At 47.1% G+C, this 20,823-nt stretch overlaps 1 protein-coding gene across 1 annotated transcript in view; it reads left to right on the top strand.

Annotated features, from left to right (window-relative positions):
• The first annotated feature begins 1,507 nt into the window (after window positions 1-1,507).
• PPP4R3A (protein phosphatase 4 regulatory subunit 3A) overlaps window positions 1,508-20,823 on the top strand; it is a 39,071-nt gene continuing 19,755 nt past the window's right edge. Inside the window, exons 1-4 of the mRNA XM_056545987.1 lie at window positions 1,508-2,210; window positions 10,186-10,241; window positions 15,781-15,879; window positions 18,840-19,457. Coding sequence (XP_056401962.1) covers window positions 2,069-2,210; window positions 10,186-10,241; window positions 15,781-15,879; window positions 18,840-19,457 — 915 coding nt within the window. The 5' untranslated portion in view covers window positions 1,508-2,068. The remainder of the gene's footprint in view (window positions 2,211-10,185; window positions 10,242-15,780; window positions 15,880-18,839; window positions 19,458-20,823) is intronic.

Here is a 20,823-nt window from a genome sequence, read left to right as displayed (position 1 = left end):
TTGGGGGGATCTTGGATGATTCTGAGGTAACATGGTGCAGTATTGGCGGGATCTTGGATGATTCTGAGGTAACATGGTGCAGTATTGGGGGGGGGGTCTTGTTGGATTCTGAGGTAACATGGTGCAGTATTGGGGGGATCTGGGATGATTCTGAGGTAACATGGTGCAGTATTGGGGGGATCTTGGATGATTCTGAGGTAACATGGTGCAGTATTGGCAGGATCTTGGATGATTCTGAGGTAACATGGTGCAGTATTGGGGGGGATCTTGTTGGATTCTGAGGTAACATGGTGCAGTATTGGGGGATCTTGGATGATTCTGAGGTAACATGGTGCAGTATTGGGGGGATCTTGTTGGATTCTGAGGTAACATGGTGCAGTATAGGGGGGGATCTTGTTGGATTCTGAGGTAATATGGTGCAGTATTGGGGGGGGGGGATCTTGTTGGATTCTGAGGTAACATGGTGCAGTATTGGGGGGATCTTGGATGATTCTGAGGTAACATGGTGCAGTATTGGGGGGGATCTTGTTGGATTCTGAGGTAACATGGTGCAGTATTGGGGGGGATCTTGTTGGATTCTGAGGTAACATGGTGCAGTATTGGGGGGGGGATCTTGTTGGATTCTGAGGTAACATGGTGCAGTATTGGGGGGGATCTTGTTGGATTCTGAGGTAACATGGTGCAGTATTGGGGGGGATCTTGTTGGATTCTGAGGTAACATGGTGCAGTATTGGGGGGATCTTGTTGGATTCTGAGGTAACATGGTGCAGTATTGGGGGGGATCTTGTTGGATTCTGAGGTAACTTGGTGCAGTATTGGGGGGATCTTGTTGGATTCTGAGGTAACATGGTGCAGTATTGGGGGGATCTTGTTGGATTCTGAGGTAACATGGTGCAGTATTGGGGGGATCTTGTTGGATTCTGAGGTAACATTGTGCAGTATTGGGGGGATCTTGGATGATTCTGAGGTAACATGGTGCAGTATTGGGGGGGATCTTGTTGGATTCTGAGGTAACATGGTGCAGTATTGGGGGGGATCTTGTTGGATTCTGAGGTAACATGGTGCAGTATTGGGGGGGATCTTGTTGGATTCTGAGGTAACATGGTGCAGTATTGGGGGGATCTTGTTGGATTCTGAGGTAACATTGTGCATTATTGGGGGGATCTTGGATGATTCTGAGGTAACATGGTGCAGTATTGGGGGATCTGGGATGATTCTGAGGTAACATTGTGCAGTATTGGGGGGGATCTTGTTGGATTCTGAGGTAACATGGTGCAGTATTGGGGGGGATCTTGTTGGATTCTGAGGTAACATGGTGCAGTATTGGGGGGGATCTTGTTGGATTCTGAGGTAACATGGTGCAGTATTGGGGGGGATCTTGTTGGATTCTGAGGTAACTTGATGCAGTATTGGGGGGGATCTTGGATGTGGGAAACACGTGACACGAGCGCAGTATCGGGGTAACAAGGCGCCTTATAGGGGGTAACAGGGCGCAGTGTTGGGGGTGATCGCCCCCTCTTCTCCCAGGGGGGTGAGGCGCGCAGGAGGGAGGGGACGAGGGAATATGGCGGCGGCGCTGTGACGGACACACTGGGCCAGGCACGGCGGGCAGAGAGGGCGGAGACACCGGGAGTGAGCGGAGAGCAGCGGCCGGGATAGTAAGGACAGGCCCGGACTCATCCTCCCGCCATCACAGCACAGCGAGCCCCGGGCTCTGGCCCGTCATCACCTCCACCGGGTGACGAGCGGGAAGCGGCGACACACCGGGGACCTGAGGCCTGCAGCCGGGAGGGCAGGAAACCATCGGTCCCGGGGTCGGTCTGAGAAGGAAGCCGCTACGGGTGTCAGGAGAGTCCGGGGATCGGGCCTGGCGGGGGTGAGAAGAAGCCCAAGACCCCGAGCAGCGCGACCGATACGCCGGGCTGTGGCCTTCAGGAAAGCCCGGGGACTGAGGCCTCCCTTCCGGTCTGCGGCTTGTAGGAAAGCCCGGGGATCGGGCCCTGCTGACCGGGGGGCGGGAGTCACGACAGCCCGGGGACCGGGCCTCCCGGAGCACACGGCCGCCAGTATGACGGACACCCGGCGGAGGGTGAAGGTCTACACCCTCAACGAGGACCGGCAGTGGGACGACCGGGGCACCGGCCATGTGTCCTCCGGCTACGTGGACCGGCTGAAGGGCATGTCCCTGCTGGTGCGGGCCGAGAGCGACGGTGAGTGCGGAGAACAGAGTGTGAACTGTCTCCTGCGGTTATGTCACTGCTTTGTTTCCATTCCTCACTACTGCAGTATCTCTGCTTGCTGTCAGTGTGTGTAAAACAACGGATGGTTTGGCACAATGTATCAGTGCCGAATTAAGCATGGCTACAACACAAAGCTGTGATGCCAGTGATACATTGTAACGAAGCTGTCAGCTGTGTGTACACGTGCCCTATGATATTCCGGTGCCATCCTGGTGAGGACTGGTTTGCTACAATGTGTCAGTGTGCACAATCCGCTGATACATTGCAACAAAGCTGTCAGCTGTGTGACCCTGACAAAGTTTCATATTCACGCCTTGAATGTACAGAAAGATTCCATTCACTGTCAGCAAACAGAGTTGTAGAACTCTTAGTAGTCCTCTAAAACCTGTGGCAAAACCATAACTCCCATCGTGTCTGGACAGCCAGGCTGGGAGTTATACTTTCACCACAGAACATTGACATAGACTGATACACTGTAACAGGGATTAGACCAGGTCCAAAGAAGAGAATGTTTCCTTTCACTGACAGCAAGCAGAGAACTTTAATTTTTTTCCTAGTTCTGTTTTGTCCCTGTGGAGGCTTTGATCCTCAATATGTGATTCTCCAACCTGTGATGGGAACTACAACTCCCATCAGTGTCAGAGTATGATTTAGTCATGCCATAGGTTGGAGAACATTGGTGTATACCAGTGGTCACCAAACTGTGGATCTCCAGCTGTTGCAAAACTACAACTCCCAGCATGCCCAGTCAGTCACAGCTGGGGGGTTATAGGCTGCACAGTATATAGGATCCTATGCCAATACCATTGGCTGTAAACTGTGGACCTCCAGCTCGCTGTTTGGCATGCTGGGGGTTGTAGTTATGCAACAGCTGGAGGCACACTGATTGGGGAAACACAAGTCTAGGCCAGTGTTTTCTTCATACTGTGCATCTCTAGCTACAACTCTGCGTTTTGGTTCAGCTGAAGACTAATGGGCATTGTAGTTCAGCAACAGCTGGAGAGCCACAGGTAGTGGATCACTGTTCTAAGAGAACTACACTAGGAAAATCTCTGCTTGCTGTCAGTGAATTGAACATTTATTGTTTACATCCAAAGGGTATGTTGCAGAAGTACAACTCCCAGCATGCCTCTAGGCGTTGCAGTACTACAACTCCCAGCATGCCAGGACAGCCAACGGCGTTGTAGTCTCCCCACATGTTGGAGAACATTGTCATATACTGATACTACTGAAGGTAATAAACCAACGCCTCTCCTCTGACAGCAAGCTGAGATCTTGATTGTTGACATCTCTGCTTCCAGTCAGTGGGTGTAAACATCCCGGTTGCTATCCAGATGTGTTCTAAGCTGGTCCTGCTCACAACTGAAGGTCTGTTTGTGTATCCGTGTGGACCTCCAGCTGTTGCAAAACTACAACTCCCAGCATGCCCGGAACCCCCACTGTTAGGGGACCACTGGTGTAGACAGTCATCGGAGCCAGTCATAGCTGCTTCCTGGCAAAATAGCTGTCACCTTTTCACCCTTTGGGTTATGTTCACACAACGACAAAAAAAAAAAAAAAAAATATATATATATATATTTATATATATATATATATATACCATATATATTTTCGTCCCTGAACGGCAAAAAAACATGGCTGCAAAAGGAAAAAAAAATTGTCAGTTTTTGTACCATAATTGGCTGAAAATACAGCCCTAAATAACATACAGTTTTTTTTTTTGTGAGCGAACATACACTTTGGATGTAAACAATAACGGTCCAATTCACTGACAGCAAGCAGGGCTTTTCCTAATGTACAGTAGTTCTGTGGCTCTCCAGCTGTTGCATAACTACAATGCCCATCAGCCTTTGGCAGGTTAAAGAACATTGACCTTGGCTAGTGTTTTCCAACAGTGTTCCTCCAGCTGTTGCAAAACTACAACACCCAGCATGCCCGGACAGCCGTTGGCTGTCCGGGCATGCTGGGAGTTGTAGTTTTGCAACAGCTGGAGGTTCACAGTTTGGAGAACAAATGTATGGACATAGGATCCTATATATCTGAAATGCTGTGTAGCCTATAACCCCCAGCTGTGGCTGTAAGGACATGCTGGAATTTGTAGTTTTGCAACAGCTGGAGGCACCCTGTTTGGGCTGCATTCACATCTCGTTTTTGTATCCGGTTTCAGTGAAAAAAAAATAAATGTATGGAACCGTATTGCAAACCGTATGTATAGACATTTCATAGAAAACCGTATGCCAACCGTGGCCTCCATTTCTGTAAGTTTTGCTTTACGGTTTTACGTTTTTCTCCGTTTTTTTTTTTCCCGTACACAAAACCGTAGTCTACTACGGTTTTATGTCCAGGTGAAAAACCGGATACAACCCGTATACGTCTTTTTTTTTTTAACATGGTTGTCTATAGGAACCGTACTGAACCGTATGTGCGTACGGTTCCTTCTGGTTTGCACAATACGGTTTTGCAGTTTGCACATGCGCGGTGCACGCCGAAAGTTCTTCCCACAAATAGGACAAGAAGAACTTTATTTAATTAAGGACAAACATAAATGAAAAATAAAAAAAATTAACCGTATGCAGCCGGACATCAGTTTTCAAACCGTACAGAGGTCTATATGGTCGTACACGGTTCGGTCCAGTTTTGAGACACTTTATTTATTTATTATTTTTTTTTTACAAAAAACCTGATACAGGAACCGTATTGCAAAAACGAAATGTCTTACTGATACAGGAACCGTATTGCAAAAACGAAATGTGAATGCAGCCTTAGACTGATACAGTGTAACATTGGTCGGGATAAGTCTTCAGTCTATGGCGGTAAGGCCTTGTTCGCTCCGTCATGGCTACTCTGATACCAGCGCCGGACCAGGTGATGTCATTGTAGGCATAGCGGTTTATTTACCTATTAAAGGGGTACTCCGCTGCTCAGCGTTTGGAACCAACTGTTCTGAACGCTGGGGTCGGTGCCGGGAGCTCGTGATGTCATAGCCCCACCCCCTCATGACGTCATTCCCCGCCCCCTCAATGCAAGTCTATGGGAAGGGTCGTGACGGCTGTCACACCCCCTCCCATAGACTTACATTGAGGTGGCGGGGGGTGATGTCAAGAGGGGGCGGGGCTATGACGTCACGAACTCCCGACTCCAGCGTTCGGAACAGTTTGTTCCAAACGCTGAGCAGCGGAGTACCCCTTTAAAGGTAACACTGGAAAACATTTTTTTATTTATTATTTTTTTTTAAATTAAATCTACTGGTACCAGAAAGTTGACGGCTATGCAGTGCTCGCGGACTTCCGCGCAAAGAATGAACATGCTCTTTCTTTGCGCTGAACAATTTCAGCGGCGGAATTGTCCGACGCTGAAATTCCTCAGTGTGAACGGGTCTCACGGAAGATCCATTCACACTGATGCTAACGTTCACTATGCGGAATTCCCCAGTGTGCACATACCCTAAAGGTTGTGGGTCTTCGATATTTATGCGATTGCGAAAAATTCCAACCAATGTAATATCCTCCCTCTACACAAACGCATCACATGTGAATTGACATAACACAGAATTGCTGCTCCTCTTGTATTTCAGCCCCGGCAGCTCACACCTGTGAATATATAACCGTTCTTTTTGATGTGGTGACCAATTTTTTTGTATTGGATTGGGGGGTGGGGGGGGAAATGTCTGCCTCCATCTTGGTCGTGTACCCCACCCATCCCCCTGGTAATAACAGAATCTTAGGTGCCCCGATCGTCAAATCTACAGTGAAGGGTCCATCCTGATGAGGTCACCTTACCATGGTGGGAGGGTACACAAAATTTTGATAACGTGATATGCGAAGAACCTCCCTGTTTTTTTTTTTTTTTTTTTTTATTTATATATTTTTTGTTACTTTTAGTCAACTTTATTAGTCCCCTTAGTGGACTTTTAAGAGGAATCATTAGATTCATCATATAGATCAATGAAATTCCATAGAACCACATTGATCTTTGTGCTCTGCGCTCGATTGATAAAGCCTGGTTCAGCCAAGCCCTATCAATCTTAGAGCCGCAGCAGCCAGGGAAGGAAAGGTAAGCCCTCCGGCTACCTCCACATTGATTGCCCCCCCCCCCCCCCCCTTGCAATCGTGCTGCAAGGGGGGGGGGGGTTTGGGCAATATAGAATATAGCGGAGATCTAAAGGGTTAATAGCCAGCCGTGGCAATCGCCGCATGTCAGCTATTAACGGTGGCCCCCAGTTACATTAATCAGCTGGGGGTCGGCCGGTATGGAGTTGGGAGCCCGCGCCATATACCGGTTGCCGGCTCATCCTTAGACGGCAATCGGCTAAGGCTTGGTTCACACGGCTCCGCCCCCTCAATGCAAGCCTAGGGAGGGGGCGGAGCCGTGACATCACTATGCTCCGTCCCTGTGATCGCTAGTAATCAGACCCGGAGCGAGCACACTCTGGGGGCTGATGCTAACGGGGTGCGGCATGGAAGATCACGGGGGTCCCCAGCGGCGGGACCCCCGTGGTCAGGCATCTTATCCCCTATCCTTTGGATAGGGGATAAGATGTCTTTGCGCCGGAGTACCCCTTTAAAAAAAAAAAAAAAAAATCTTAATCCTTCCAGTACTTATCAGCTGCTGTATGCTACACAGGAAGTTGTGTAGTTCTTTCCAGTCTGACCTCACCTCTGTCCATGTCAGGAACTGTCCAGAGCAGGAGCAAATCCCCATAGCAAACCTCTCCTGCTCTGGACAGTTCCTGAGATGGACAGAGGTGGCAGTAGAGAGCACTGTGGTCAGACAGAAAAGAACAACTCAACGGCCGTCACGCCTCCTCCCATAGACTTGCATAGCGGGGGCGAGGAGTGACGTCACAAGGGGGCAGAGTCGTGACATCACAATACTCCAGCCCCGTGGTCGGTACGCGGCAGTTTGTGAGCTGGCAGCGCGGCGTGCAGCTCAAAGAGGTGGGTGCCGAATGCAAGATTGCGGGGGTCCCCAGCGGCGGAACCCCCCGCGGTCAGACATCTTATCCCCTATCCTTTGGATAGGGGATAAGATGTCTTAGGGTCGGAGTACCCCTTTAAAGATGTAGTCCAGTCTTGAAAAACGGAGTTTCAGATCACGGGGGGTCCGACCACTAAGGGGCTCCGACAGCCCGCGGGAGGGGCGCACGAAGCGGCTGCTGACCCCCAACTCTATGGCAGAGCCGAAGCTTCACACACTGGGAGATTTATCTCAACCTGTGCTGAGGGAAAGTGATACAGTTTCCCATAGCAACCAACCAGATCATTTCTTTAATTTAAAAAATAAGTGATCTGATTGGTTGCTATTGGCAACTGCAGGAGTTGGCCAAACAATCTCTGCTCCGGGGCCACCCCGCCTCTCTCCAGCTATGTCATGCTGTTGATAGACATACAGGACTTGCATGTGATGGCCCTGTGCACTTCTGCGCATGCGCCGTCTGTTAATCGTGGTGTAAGCGGAGAGAGGCAGTACAGACCCCGCCTCCCAGTCACCTCGTTCGCGTATACAGTCAGCATTATTATCACAGGTATGCCTAGATTAGGCTGATAAAGCCCCAATGCACTGTGTGCACGCGCAGCTCCACAGGCCTATTTTAGGCAACAGTTGCACTTTAAAAAAAAAAAAAAAAATGCACAAAAAAAATCCAAATTTGTGTAGATATTTTGCAACATTTATGTTTGGGTGAGAAAATTGGGTGCACAGATGTGAAGCAACAAAATTGTCGCACCAAGCTCCAATGTACAGTGGGGCAGAAAAGTATTTAGTTAAAACCTCAACTATGAGAGACAGAATGAGAAAAAATCCATAAAATCACATTGTCTGATTATTAAAGAATTTATTTGCAAATTATGGTGGAAAATAAGTATTGGGTCAATAAGAAAAGTTCATCTCAATACTTTCATTGCCAACAAAGGGATATAACAGAGGTCACATGTTTTCTGTCTTCACAAGGTTCTCACACACTGTAGCTGGTATTTTGGCCCATTCCTCCATGCAGATCTCCTCTAGAGCAGTGATGTTTTGGGGCTCTTACTCGGCAACACAGACTTTCAACTCCCTCCAAAGGTTTTCTATGGGGTTGAGATCTGGAGACTGGCTAGGCCACTCGAGGACCTTGAAATGCTTCTTATGAAGCCCCTCCTTCATTGCCCGGGTGATGTGTTTGGGATCATTGTCATGCTGAAAGACCCAGCCACGTTTCATCTTCAATGTCCTTGCTGATGGGGGGAGGTTTTCACTCAAAATCTCACGATACATGGCCCCATTCATTCTTTTCTTTATATGGATCAGTTTTCCAGGTCCCTTTACAGCCCCAAAGCATGATGTTTCCACCCCATGCTTCACAGTAGGTATGGTGTTCTTTGGATGCTACTCAGCATTCTTTCTCCTCCAAACATAACGAGTTGAGTTTTTACCAAAAAGTTCTACTTTGGTGTCATCTGACCATATGACATTCTCCCAATCCTCTTCTGGATCATTCAAATGATCTCTAGCAAACTTCAGACGGGCCCGGGCATGTACTGGCTTAAGCAGGGGGCACGCCTGGCACTGTATGATTTGAGTTCCTGGCTGTGGAGTTCGTTACTGATGGTAGCCTTTGTTACTTTGGTCCCAGCTCTCTGCAGGTCATTCACTAGGTCCCCCCGTGTGGTTCTGGGATTTTTTCTCACCGTTCTTGTGATCATTTTGACACCACGGGGTGAGATCTTTTGTGGAGCTCCAGATCGAGGGAGATTATCAGTGGTCTTGTATGTCTTCCATTTTCTAATAATTGCTTCCACAGTTGATTTCTTCACACCAAGCTGCTTGCCTATTGCAGATTCAGTCTTCCCAGCCTGGTGCAGGTCTACAATTTTGTTTCTGGTGTCCTTCGACAGCGCTTTGGTCTTGGCCATGGTGGAGTTTGGAGTGTGACTGTTTGAGGTTGTGGACAGGTGTCTTATATACTGATAACAGGTTCAAACAGGAGCCATTAATACAGGTAACGAGTGGAGGACAGAGGAGACTCTTAAAGAAGAAGTTACAGATTTCCCATGGGATTACATTTGGCTCTGCCATGCTAGGATATTTTTGTGGAGCATCGTTCTCCAAACAGTGTGCCTTCAGCTGTTGCAAAACTACAACTCCCAGCATGCCCGGACAGCCAACGGCTGTCCGGGCATGCTGGGAGTTGTAGTTTTGCAACAGCTGGAGGGCCACTGTTTTGAGACCAATGCTTATTGGGGATTTGGAAGACTCTTTCATTTCCCATATACCTTTATATTGACACACCCTGGTCACCTAAGTCAATCCTCTATCGACAGCAAAATTACAGACGCAACCAACTTCTAGTTATACCCGCTCGGCGTCCAGATTCGATCTCCTGCCTGTTCGGCCCAGATCGGTGTGGAGAGACGCAGTTGCCGAGGCGACCATACGAAGCTTGGCGAGTTCTGTGCACGAGTTCGGTTCATCAGAAAAGGGCTCATGCATGGAACTTGCTGCGTGTCCTTCGGTTGCCTCGGTAACTGCATTTTTCTGCAGCAATCTGTGCAGAGCGGGCAGGGGACCAGCTCTGTGCGCTTTAACAATAGCTGGGGCCCCCAAATATTTTCGGCGCCCCCCGTCTTTGTGTTGTGCAGCGTACTCTGTAGCAGAGACAACGCTTAAGAAAAACCTGCACGTAGGTTTATGTGCGATCAGAGGAGAGAATATGTGGTTTTCGCAGAACCGCCTGCTGAATGCTGCTACATTGCAGCCATAGTAGAATAAACCGGTCACACTTCCATTTCTGTATCCGAGGTCTCAAGTGATGTTTGTTGTTCTTGTATTTTTCCAGTCGACTCCACCTACTTATAACAAGACTTTTTGCAGCCGTTGGGGGTGGGGTGTTATCTGTTCTATGGAGATGGGATTTATTCATATAGTTCTATTTTCTGTATTTTATTTTATTTTTTATTTTTTTCAGGCTCATTGCTTTTGGAATCGAAAATTAACCCGAACACGGCCTACCAGAAGCAGCAGGTAAACACTGAGACGGATACTTGTATATAGCGTTACCGGGGAGGCTGGGAATGAACGGAGTTTTCTATTCAGCTTGGAGCAGGTGTTACTTATTTGTTACGGATATTTTAGTGATGAATATTTGTTCCAGATTGTATTCTTTAAAGGGGTACTCCACCCCTAGACATCTTATCCCCTATCCTTAGATGTCTGATCGCAATTGTCCCGCTGCTGGGACCCCCCCCCCCCCCCCCCCCCGCCATCTCCCTGCAGCAACCGGCGTTCGTTTAGAATGGCGGCTGCAGCATCGGAGGCTCGTGACATCACGAAATTGCCCCCTCAATGCAAGTGTATGGGAGGGGGCGTGGTGGCCGTCACACCCCCTCCCATAGACCTGCATTGAGAGGGAGGGGATGATGTCATGAAGGGGGCGTGGCCGTGCTGTCAGCGCCGCATCGCTAGTCATCAGTCATGGGGCGAAATTCGCACCGTGCACCTGATGACTGTGGTGCTGCAGCAGAGATCATGGGGGTCCCAGTTGGCAGGACCCCCCGCGATCAGACACCTAATCTCCTATCCTTTGGATAGGGTATAAGATGTCTAGGGGCGGAGTAACCCTTTAAAGCAGTGGTCTATAATCTTTGCCTTCTCCAGCTGTTGCAAAACTACAACCATGTCCGGGCATGCTGGGAGTTGTAGTTAAGCAACAGCTGGATAGCTAAAGGGTGGGGAAGATAGCAGTGGTCTCCAAACTGTGGCCCTTCAATGACAGTCCGGGCATGCTGGGAGATGTAGATGTGCAACAGCTGGAGACCACTGCTGTTAAAGGGGTACTCCCACTGGAAAACATTTTTTATTTATTTTTTTACTTCTATTTAAAAATCTTAATCCTTCCAGTACTTATCAGCTGCTCTATGTTCCAGAGGAAGTTCATTATTTTTGAATTTCCTTTCTGTCTGAGCACAGTGCTCTCTGCTGAAACCTCTGTCCATTTCAGGAACTGTCCAGAGTAGGAGCAAATCCCCATAGCAAACATATCCTGCTCTGTATTGTTCCTAATATGGACAGAGGTGTCAGCAGAGAGCACTGTGGTCAGACAGAAAGAAAATTCAAAAAGAAAAGTTCTTCCTGTGGAGTATACAGAAGCTGATAAGTACTGGAAGGATTAAGATTTTTTTTAATTGAAGTAATTGACAAATCTGTTTAAACTTTCTGGAACCAGTTGATTTAAAAAAAATTCCAGGGGAGTACCCCTTTAAGAATAAATGTTTGACAGACATTTCTGACATGTTAGTTGTGGTTCCTGGTCCTGAGACCTCCACTGATCACTAAAACAGAAGATCAGTAGTGCTCAGGTGAGCGGTGTCCCTCTTCTGCTCAGCCCTCCTCGTCCTAAGCGGATCACTATAGGGACGCATACGTTTTATCACTTCCCACACTACTCCGTTAGCGTCTTCAAGGCGAGGTGATCACAGCTGAAGAAGAACACCGCTTATCTGAGCGCTTCTGCTTCATTGTTTCAGAGCTTGTTAGGGTCTCAGAATTCAGAACTCATTTTAAAGGGGTATTCCGGGGAATAATTTATATATATATATTAAATGGCTCCAGAAAGTTTAACAGATTTGTAAATTACTTCTATTAAAAAAAATCTTAACCCTTCCAATAATTATCAGCTGCTGAAGTTGAGTTGTTCTTTTCTGTCTGGCAACAGTGCTCTCTGCTGACATCTCTGCTTGTCTCGGGAACTGCACAGAGTAGAAGAGGTTTGCTATGGGGGATTTGCTTCTACTCTGGACAGTTACCGAGACACGTGTCATCAGAGAGCACTTAGACAGAAAAGAACAACTCAACTTCAGCAGCTCATAAGTACTGAAAGGATTAAGATTTTTTTTTTTTTTATAGAAGTCATTTACAAATTTGTTTTAACTTTCTGGAGCCAGTTGATATATAAAAATTTTTTTTTTCCTCAATAACCCCTTTAACTACTGAAATTTCTCTATAATATGTCCAAAAGCTTTTTCAAAAACATTCCCCTATAAAATGTACATATGAATGCATACGTTCTCTCTCCATGCCTGACAGGCTGTTCCATGTAAGATTTATGCTCCTACACCAATGTTTCCTAACCAGGGTGCCTCCAGCTGTTGCAAAACTACAACTCCCAGCATGCCCGGACAGCCAAAGGCTGTCCGGGCATGCTGGGAGTTGTAGTTTTGCAACAGCTGGTGGTACCCTGGTTGGAATACACAGATCCCACAGTGCTGTGCATGGTACTCTGAGCCAGTCCGATGTCTTCTCATTCTCTGTCTGTATTTATTTTGGTGCTGAGGATGTCGCTCAGTATTTACTGCTTCTGCGGTATGCACGGACACTATATGGCAGCACACGGAGTGGGCTGTATTATGGAACTGAATACGTCCGCTGTTGTGTCTGTGATATGTATTCTCCTAGAATCCGTGGTGCATGTTGCAATTCTTTATTATTATTATTATTATTATTATTATTAATAATAAAATATATATATATATATATATATATATATATATATATATATATATATATATATATATATATATAATTATAATATTTTTATTTTTTTTTATTCTAATGGAAATGTTTGGCCATGGCCACTATAATTACCATATTTATCGGCGTATAACGCACATTTTTAAGGCTAAAATTTTTAGCCTAAAGTCTACCTCCGTGTTATACGCCGATAAGTCGCTGCAGTTCAATGATTTAAAGCGGGCGCTTTAAATCAATGAACTGCAGCGGCTTTTGCAGGTCCAGAGACCGCCGCTGCCCGCTTCTCTCCCCCTGCCTATCCTGGGGTCCAGAGACTGCCGGCGCCGCTGCCCCATTGCCTCCCCCCATCCCCGGTTGTGTAATTACCTGTTGCCGGGGTCGGATCCGCGCTGCTTCTGGCTCCGGTGCCGGTCTCCTGCGTCGCTGCTATGCGTGGCGTAATGACGAGTGACGTCGCATTGAAGACGTCACAAGTCATTACGCCGCGCATAGCAACGAAGCAGGAGACCGGCACCAGAGCCAGAAGCAGCGCGGACCGACCCCGGCAACAGGTAATTATACAACCGGGGATGGGGGGAGGCAATGGGGCAGAGGGGGAGAGAAGCGGCGGCAGCAGGGCTCTAGACCCCAGGAAAGGCAGGGGGAGAGAAGCGGGCAGCGATGGCCTCTCTCCCCCTGCCTTTCCTGGGGGCTTCTGCGGGGTCAGAAACAGTGTATTGGGGTATACACATGCGCACACACACGCACCCTCATTTTACCAAGGATATTTGGGTAAAAAACTTTTTTTTTTTTTACCCAAATAGCCTTGGTAAAATGAGGTTGCGTGTTATAGGCCGGTGCATGGTATACCCCCATAAATACGGTATAATCCGTACAACTTTCGTTCGTCAGTATGTAGCGCAGTGTTTCGCCAACAGTGCTCCAATTGGGTAAAAACTACGGCTGGCATTTATCATTGTGTGTACACTAGGGATCGACCGATATCGTTTTTTTTTTAGGGCCGATACCGATAATCGGTGGAGGTTAGGGCCGATAGCTGATAACTTATACCGGAATATCAGTATAACTTATCGGCTATTTATCCCCCCGCGACACCGCTGCAGATCATTGATTTAAAGCGGGCGCTTTAAATCAATGCACTGCAGTGGCTTTTGCGGTGCCATAGATCGCCGCCGCCACCCGCTTCTCTCCCCCTGCCTGTCCTGGGGTCCTATCACCGCCACCCCCGCACCGCTCCCCCCCCACCCCCCCCCCACCGCCGCACCGCTCCGCGTCACACCCCCATCCCCGGTTTTATTATTACCTGTTCCCGGGGTCCACTCTACATCCGGCTCCGGTGGCGTCCTCCTGAGCTGTCAGTGTGCGCACTGACGGTGACGTCACGTGTCATCGCGCACAGCGTAACGCAGGACGCAGCAGGAGCCAGAAGTAGCGTGGGCCCTGGGAACAGGTAATAATAAAACCGGGGATGGCAATGGGGCTGGGGCGGTGCGGTGGGTGGTGCGACGCAGTGCGGCGGGTCGGGGGGGGGTATTTGCGGTCGGGGGGCGGGGCATTATCGGCAAGGTAATTGCCGATACCGATGATGCCCAAAATCGTGATAATCGCCCGATAATATCGGCCAAACCGATAGTCGGTCGATCCCTAGTGTACACCTGTTTTTTTGTCTACTTTTGGCTTTATTTTGGTGCTAGTTTTTTTTTTTTTTTATGCGCCTTTTGGTTTAAACATTTCTGCAGATTTTGAGTTACAATCCACTCATTTCGAGTCTTCGCATGATATTGATGGGTTTTATCGACTGCGCCTTTTGTCAAATGGCGCAAAAAAGGCACAAAGCCACCAAAAAGTCTCTATAAACTATACCAGCCCAGACTTAGCTTAGCTTAGATTTTTGGTGTATGCGAAGAGTGAAATTTCAGAAAATGTGACCTGCACAAAATGTATTAAATGCCTTGTGACCATTTTAATGTGGTGCTTCTACTCATTACCAGCACACAAAAAAAAGTGTAGAAAAATGCTTCACTTACACCTACAAGGATAAATGCTTTACTTACACCTACAATGATAAATGCTTCACTTACACCTACAATGATAAATGCTTCACTTACACCTACAATGATAAATGCTTCACTTACACCTACAATGATAAATGCTTCACTTACACCTACAATGATAAATGCTTCACTTACACCTACAATGATAAATTCCCGCCTACAAGTGTTGTAACTGCTGGAAGCACACTGGTTGGAGAACACCGCTTGGAGAACACCTGTGTGCAGTGCGGTGTAATGGGCAATGCAGGAGGACCCCTAAAGCTCCAATTAAAGGGGAACTCTGCTGGAATTTTTTTTTTTTTTTTTCAAATCAACTGGTGCCAAAAAGTTAAACAGATTTGAAAATTACTTCTATATAAAAATCTTAATCCTTCCAGTACTTATTAGTGGCTGTATACTACAGAGGAAATTCTTAACTTTTTGGATTTCTTTTCTGTCTGTCCACAGTGCTCTCTGCTGACACCTCTGTCTATTTTAGGAACTGTCCAGAACAGCATATGTTTGTTATGGGGATTTTCTTCTGCTCTGGACAGTTCCTGACATAGACAGAGGTGTCAGCGGAGAGCACTGTGGTCAGACTGAAAAGAAATCCAAAAAGAAAAAAATTTCCTCTGTAGTATACAGCCGCTATCAAGTACTGGAAGGATTAAAACATTTTTAAATCGAAGTAATTTACAAATCTGTTTAACTTTCTGGCACCAGTTGATTTTAAATAGAAAGTTTTCCACTGGAGTACCCCTTTAACTTCATTGAAAGCTTCAGCGGGTAACCAGGACCCATCACTTAACTTCTGCCTGGTTTCCTGCTTTCCGTTTGACAGGGATATCTTTGCGGTTTTCTTGTCTAAAAGGTGAGCACATATTACTTTAGTTTTTTTGCCCTAACCTGGCCACATTTCGATGTAGAAAGTGTTGATATGCGGACTGCGGGTTCTATTTCTTTGGTTAATTTTCTGATCTTTTATCCTTCTATTTTTGCAGGACACGTTGATCGTTTGGTCAGAGGCTGAAAATTATGACTTGGCTCTTAGTTTTCAGGAAAAAGCTGGATGTGATGAGATTTGGGAAAAAATATGTCAGGTAATGAGATTTGGGGGGAATTTATCATGTTCGTATGTTGGAGTGGTGTTTTTCTTTTGTCGTCTTGCCACAAATTTTTTAAATGGCCGCATGTCGTATGATAAATTAGGTGCAAGTCCACACAGCTTACCCAACGCATGTTGTTGAAAGCAAATGTTTTTTTTTTTTTAAATCTGCAATATGAGGGTGTAAACTTGTGTGAAAATGTTCTTAAATACTTTTGCAAAAGAACTTCTAGCTCGACCATGTCAAAAGGCGCAAAAATGTTTGTGCAAATTCCTAGTTTTTACACAGTTTGTGCCTAATATAGATAACAAACGTGCTCTACCACTATTGACGAATCCTCCCCTAGGTGTTTACCTCTCACACGGTTTTTGTCAGGTAGGTGAAGCAAAGTCAGCAGTATCCTAGTATGTTGGTGTCCACAAAGATCCATGAAGATTTGAGCCAAAGCTCTTTCCATCACAATCCACAGGGTCTTCTCTATTGAAATGAGTGAAACCTAAATGTTAGGCAATCTACAATGTAATAATAATAACAGGCACCTTATTTTAGACCAGTGTTTCCCAACCCGTGAGCCTTCAGCCTTTGGCTGTCCGGGTATGCTGGGAGTTGTAGCTTTGCAACAGCTGGAGGCACACTTGTTGGGAAACACGGTTTTAGACATTAAAGGGGTACTCCGGCCCTGAGACATCTTATCCTCTATCCAAAGGATAGGGGATAAGATGTCTGACCGCAAGGGTCCCGCTGCTGGGGACCCCCGCAATCTTTAATGGACATCTGCAGCGTAATTAACACTTATCCCCTATCCACAGGATAGGGGATAAGTGTTTGATCGCGGGGGGGTCCGACCGCTGGGACCCCCTGTGATCTCCTGTACGGGGCCGAGGCTATGCCGTGGCTCTCCCGTGCAGGGGGCGTGCCAGCCGCAGCATGACGTTGCGGCCGGCACGCCTCCTCCATACATCTCTATGGGAGAGGCGGGGGGAGGCAGCGTTCATGCCTCCCCGTCTCCCCCATAGAACTGTATTGGGACGGGGAGGAATCGGGGCGTCACCGTTGACCTCTATGAGCGCTAATGGCGGCTGCCAGCTCACAAAGTGCCGGGTGCCAACCACAGGGCCGGTGTATCGTGACGTCACAACTCTGCCCCCGTGTGAAGTCACGCCTCGCCCCTGCTATGCAAGTCTATGGGAGGGGGCGTGATGCCCCCTCCCATAGACTTGCATAGCGGGGGCGGGCGTGACATCAAACTGGGGGCGGAGTCGTGACAACACGATACTCCAGCCCCGTGGTCGACACCCTGCAGTTTGTGAGCTGGCAGCGCGGCGTGCAGCTCAAAGAGAGGGGTGCTGAATGCAAGATTGCGGGGAGTCCCACTTTGGATAGGGGATAAGCTGTCTTAGGGCCGGAGTACCCCTTTAACCACAAGCAATTGAATGGTTATTGAGCTTGAAAACGGACACAATATGAAAATCTAATTTGTAACTTTCACGCAACAGGAATAGACTGAATAATGTGCAGTGGTTGTCATCTTAGGGCATGTTCATAAGTGGCTGCTTTTATACATTGCCAATGCATAAGGATTGTTACTGCATTATAAATTTCACTATCCTCAGACACCCCCCACACCACCGTTCCGATGACTCGCGGTCATACACTGGATATAAATGTACGTCCTGGTGCGGGAAGTACCGCCAAACCAGGACGTACATTTACATCCGTGGTCGTTAAAGGGGTACTCTGGTGGAAACCTTTATTTTTATTTTTTTATTTTTTTTTATCAACTGGTGCCACAAAGTTAAACAAATTTGTGAATCACTTCTATTAAAAATTCTTAATCCTTCTAGTACTTATTAGCAGCTGTATACTACAGAGGAAACTCTATTCTTTTTGGCTTTCTCTTCTGTCTGACCATTGTGCTCTCTGCTGACACCTCTGTCCATTTTAGGAACTGTCCAGCGCAGCATATGTTTGCTATGGGGATTTTCTTCTGCTCTGGACAGTTCCTGACATGGACAGAGGTGTCAGCAGAGAGCACTGTGATAACAGAAAAGAAATCAAAAAAAGAGAAGAATTTCCCTTGTAGTATGAAGCCGCTAATAAGTACTGTAAGGATTAAGATTTTTTTTTTTAAAGGGTACCTCTCATCAAATAAACTTTTGATATATTTTAGATTAATGAATGTTGAATAACTTTCCAATAGCATGTTAATGAAATATATGCTTCTTTCTATTGTATTTTTCCCGATCAGTCCGGTCAGCAAGCATTTCTGACTTATGCTGGAGTCCTAAACACTCAGAACTGCCAGCCTGCTTTGTTCACAGCCAAACAGGCTGTGAACAAAGCAGGCTGGCAGCTCTGAGTGTTCTCCTTTGTGAACAAAGCAGACTGGCAGCTCATAGTGTTTAGGACTCCAGCATGAGTCTGAAATGCTTGCTGCCAGGACTGGTAGGGAGACCCCTAGTGGTCATTTCTTCAAAGTGGAAAATGAAATAGAAAGAAGCATATTTTTTAATAACATGCAATTGTAAAGTAATTCTGCATACATTAATCTATAATATATCAAAAGTTTTTTTGATCAGAGGTACCCTTTAATAGAAGTAATTTACAAACTTTCTGGCACCAGTTGATTTAAAAAAGAAAAAAAAAGTTTTCCTCCCAGAGATTTTGTGATTTTCCATATAATAGATGGAAGGATCTATGTGCAATTACTGATATATAGATATATATGTTTTGAATTATCCTGTCACAAGTGAAAGTCTGCCATCAACTAATGTTTAGAACAGTGGTCTCCAACCTGCGGACCTCCAGATGTTGCAAAACTACAACTCCCAGCATGCCCGGACAGCCGTTGGCTGTCCGGGCATGCTGGGAGCTGTAGTTTTACAACATCTGGAGGTCCGCAGGTTGGAGACCACTGGTTTAGAACATAAACCCAATTGTTCTCCTTTCTGCAGGTACAAGGAAAAGACCCTTCTGTGGACATCACTCAGGATCTGGTTGATGAATCGGAAGAAGAGCGTTTCGAGGACATGTCCTCTCCAGGCTTGGAATTGCCATCCTGTGAACTTAGTCGGTTAGAGGAAATTGCCGAAGTAGTGGCCTCGTCTTTGCCCTCTCCGCTTCGCCGCGAAAAATTGGCTCTGTCCTTAGAGAACGAGGGGTACATTAAAAAACTCCTGGAACTTTTCCACGTGTGTGAAGACCTGGAGAACATTGAAGGATTACACCACTTGTATGAAATAGTTAAGGGCATCTTCCTCTTAAACCGAACTGCACTCTTTGAAGTCATGTTTTCTGAAGATTGCATTATGGACATCATTGGCTGCCTGGAGTACGACCCCTCTTTATCTGTACAGCGCAAACACAGGGAATTTCTAACAAAAACTGCTAAGTTTAAAGAGGTCATCCCCATATCGGACCCAGAACTGAAACAGAAAATCCACCAGACGTACAGAGTGCAGTACATACAAGATGTGGTATTGCCCACCCCCTCTGTCTTTGAAGAAAACATGTTGTCTACTCTCCACTCCTTCATATTTTTTAACAAAGTGGAGATAGTTGGGATGTTACAGGTAAGTCTGAGATGTCTGCATCCAGCCCTTTCCCCCCCAGCACCCAGACGCTGACCTGAGAAAACTGACTAATTCTGGTGTTTTCGATGCTTTTCTGATACGTTCTATGTCTTCATATATAACAGCAAGTGTGTATAATCTCATTTGTGTTTTAAAAATGTCACCAATAAGGTTTGTATTCTCTTATTTACTGAAAGCGTTAATGCTACCACCTAGGCCCTGGTTGAAAAAAAATCTAGTTATTCTGATGATCAATTTTATTTAAAACGTTACTGTCGCCTTAAAAAAAAAAAAAAAAAAAAAAAAAAGAACTTGACGTGTCCAAAAGTTTTTTGATCGGTTGGGGTTTCAGCGCTGACAATTTCACAGCCAATCTAAATGTAGCCGGGAGAAGCACATGGCTGTGGAGTGGCATGCTCCATAGACTTTCTACATGGTGGAATTTCTGTGCTTCCGCTCAGATTCCTTTCTGCCATGCTAATAGATTTTTAATTTTTTTTTGCAGATTCTGTGCAGAGAGTACGTGGAATTTGTGCTTAAAGGAGTAGTCCAGTGGTGAGCAACTTATCCCCTATCCTGTACGGAGCCCCGACAGCCCGCGGGAAGGGGGCGTGTCGACCTCCGCACAAGGCGGCGGCCGACACGCCCCCTCAATACAACTCTATGGCAGAGCCGAAGCGCTGCCTTCGGCAATCTCCGGCTCTGCCATTGAGATGTATTGAGGGGGCGTGTCAGCCGCCGCTTCGTGCGGGGGTCGACACCCGCTATCTGGGCAGAGAGCCGGGGCCCCGTACAGAGAGATCGCAGGGGGCCCCAGCGGTCGGACCCCCCGCGATCTCAAACTTATCCCCTATCCTTAGGATAGGGGAGAAGTTTTTCACCACTGGACTACCCCTTTAAAGGGGTACTCCGGGATAAGTTTCAGATCGCAGGGGGTCCGACTGCTGGGGCGCCCGCCCCCCCCGCGATCTCCCGTACTGGGCCCCGACAGTCGGCGGCCAGGTGCTGTGTCCGACCACCGCATGATGCGGCAGCCGACACGCCCCCACAATACATCTCTATGGGAGAGCCGGAGCGCTGCAATCAGCAACCTCCGCCTCTGCCATAGAAATGTATTGAGGGGGCATGTCGGACGCCGCATCATGCGGTGGTTGAAATGAGCTATTTCGGCAAAGAGCCGAGAGCCCCGTACAGAAGATCATGGGGGGGGCCCCAGCGGTCGGACCCCTCGCGATCTGAAACTCATCCCCTTTCCTTAGTTTTCTTATCCTGGAGTACTCCTTTAATTTCTTGTACTCTGCACACAGATTCTGGACAGAATCCATAGTCCCATTGACTTCAGTGGACTCTGCTAAAGATAAAGGGT

This window comes from Hyla sarda, chromosome 11 (genome assembly GCF_029499605.1).
Source record: "Hyla sarda isolate aHylSar1 chromosome 11, aHylSar1.hap1, whole genome shotgun sequence".
NCBI classification, from domain to species: domain Eukaryota; kingdom Metazoa; phylum Chordata; class Amphibia; order Anura; family Hylidae; genus Hyla; species Hyla sarda.
The sequence above is the reverse complement of the archived record's forward strand: the minus strand, read 5'-3'. Positions and strand labels throughout refer to the sequence as shown.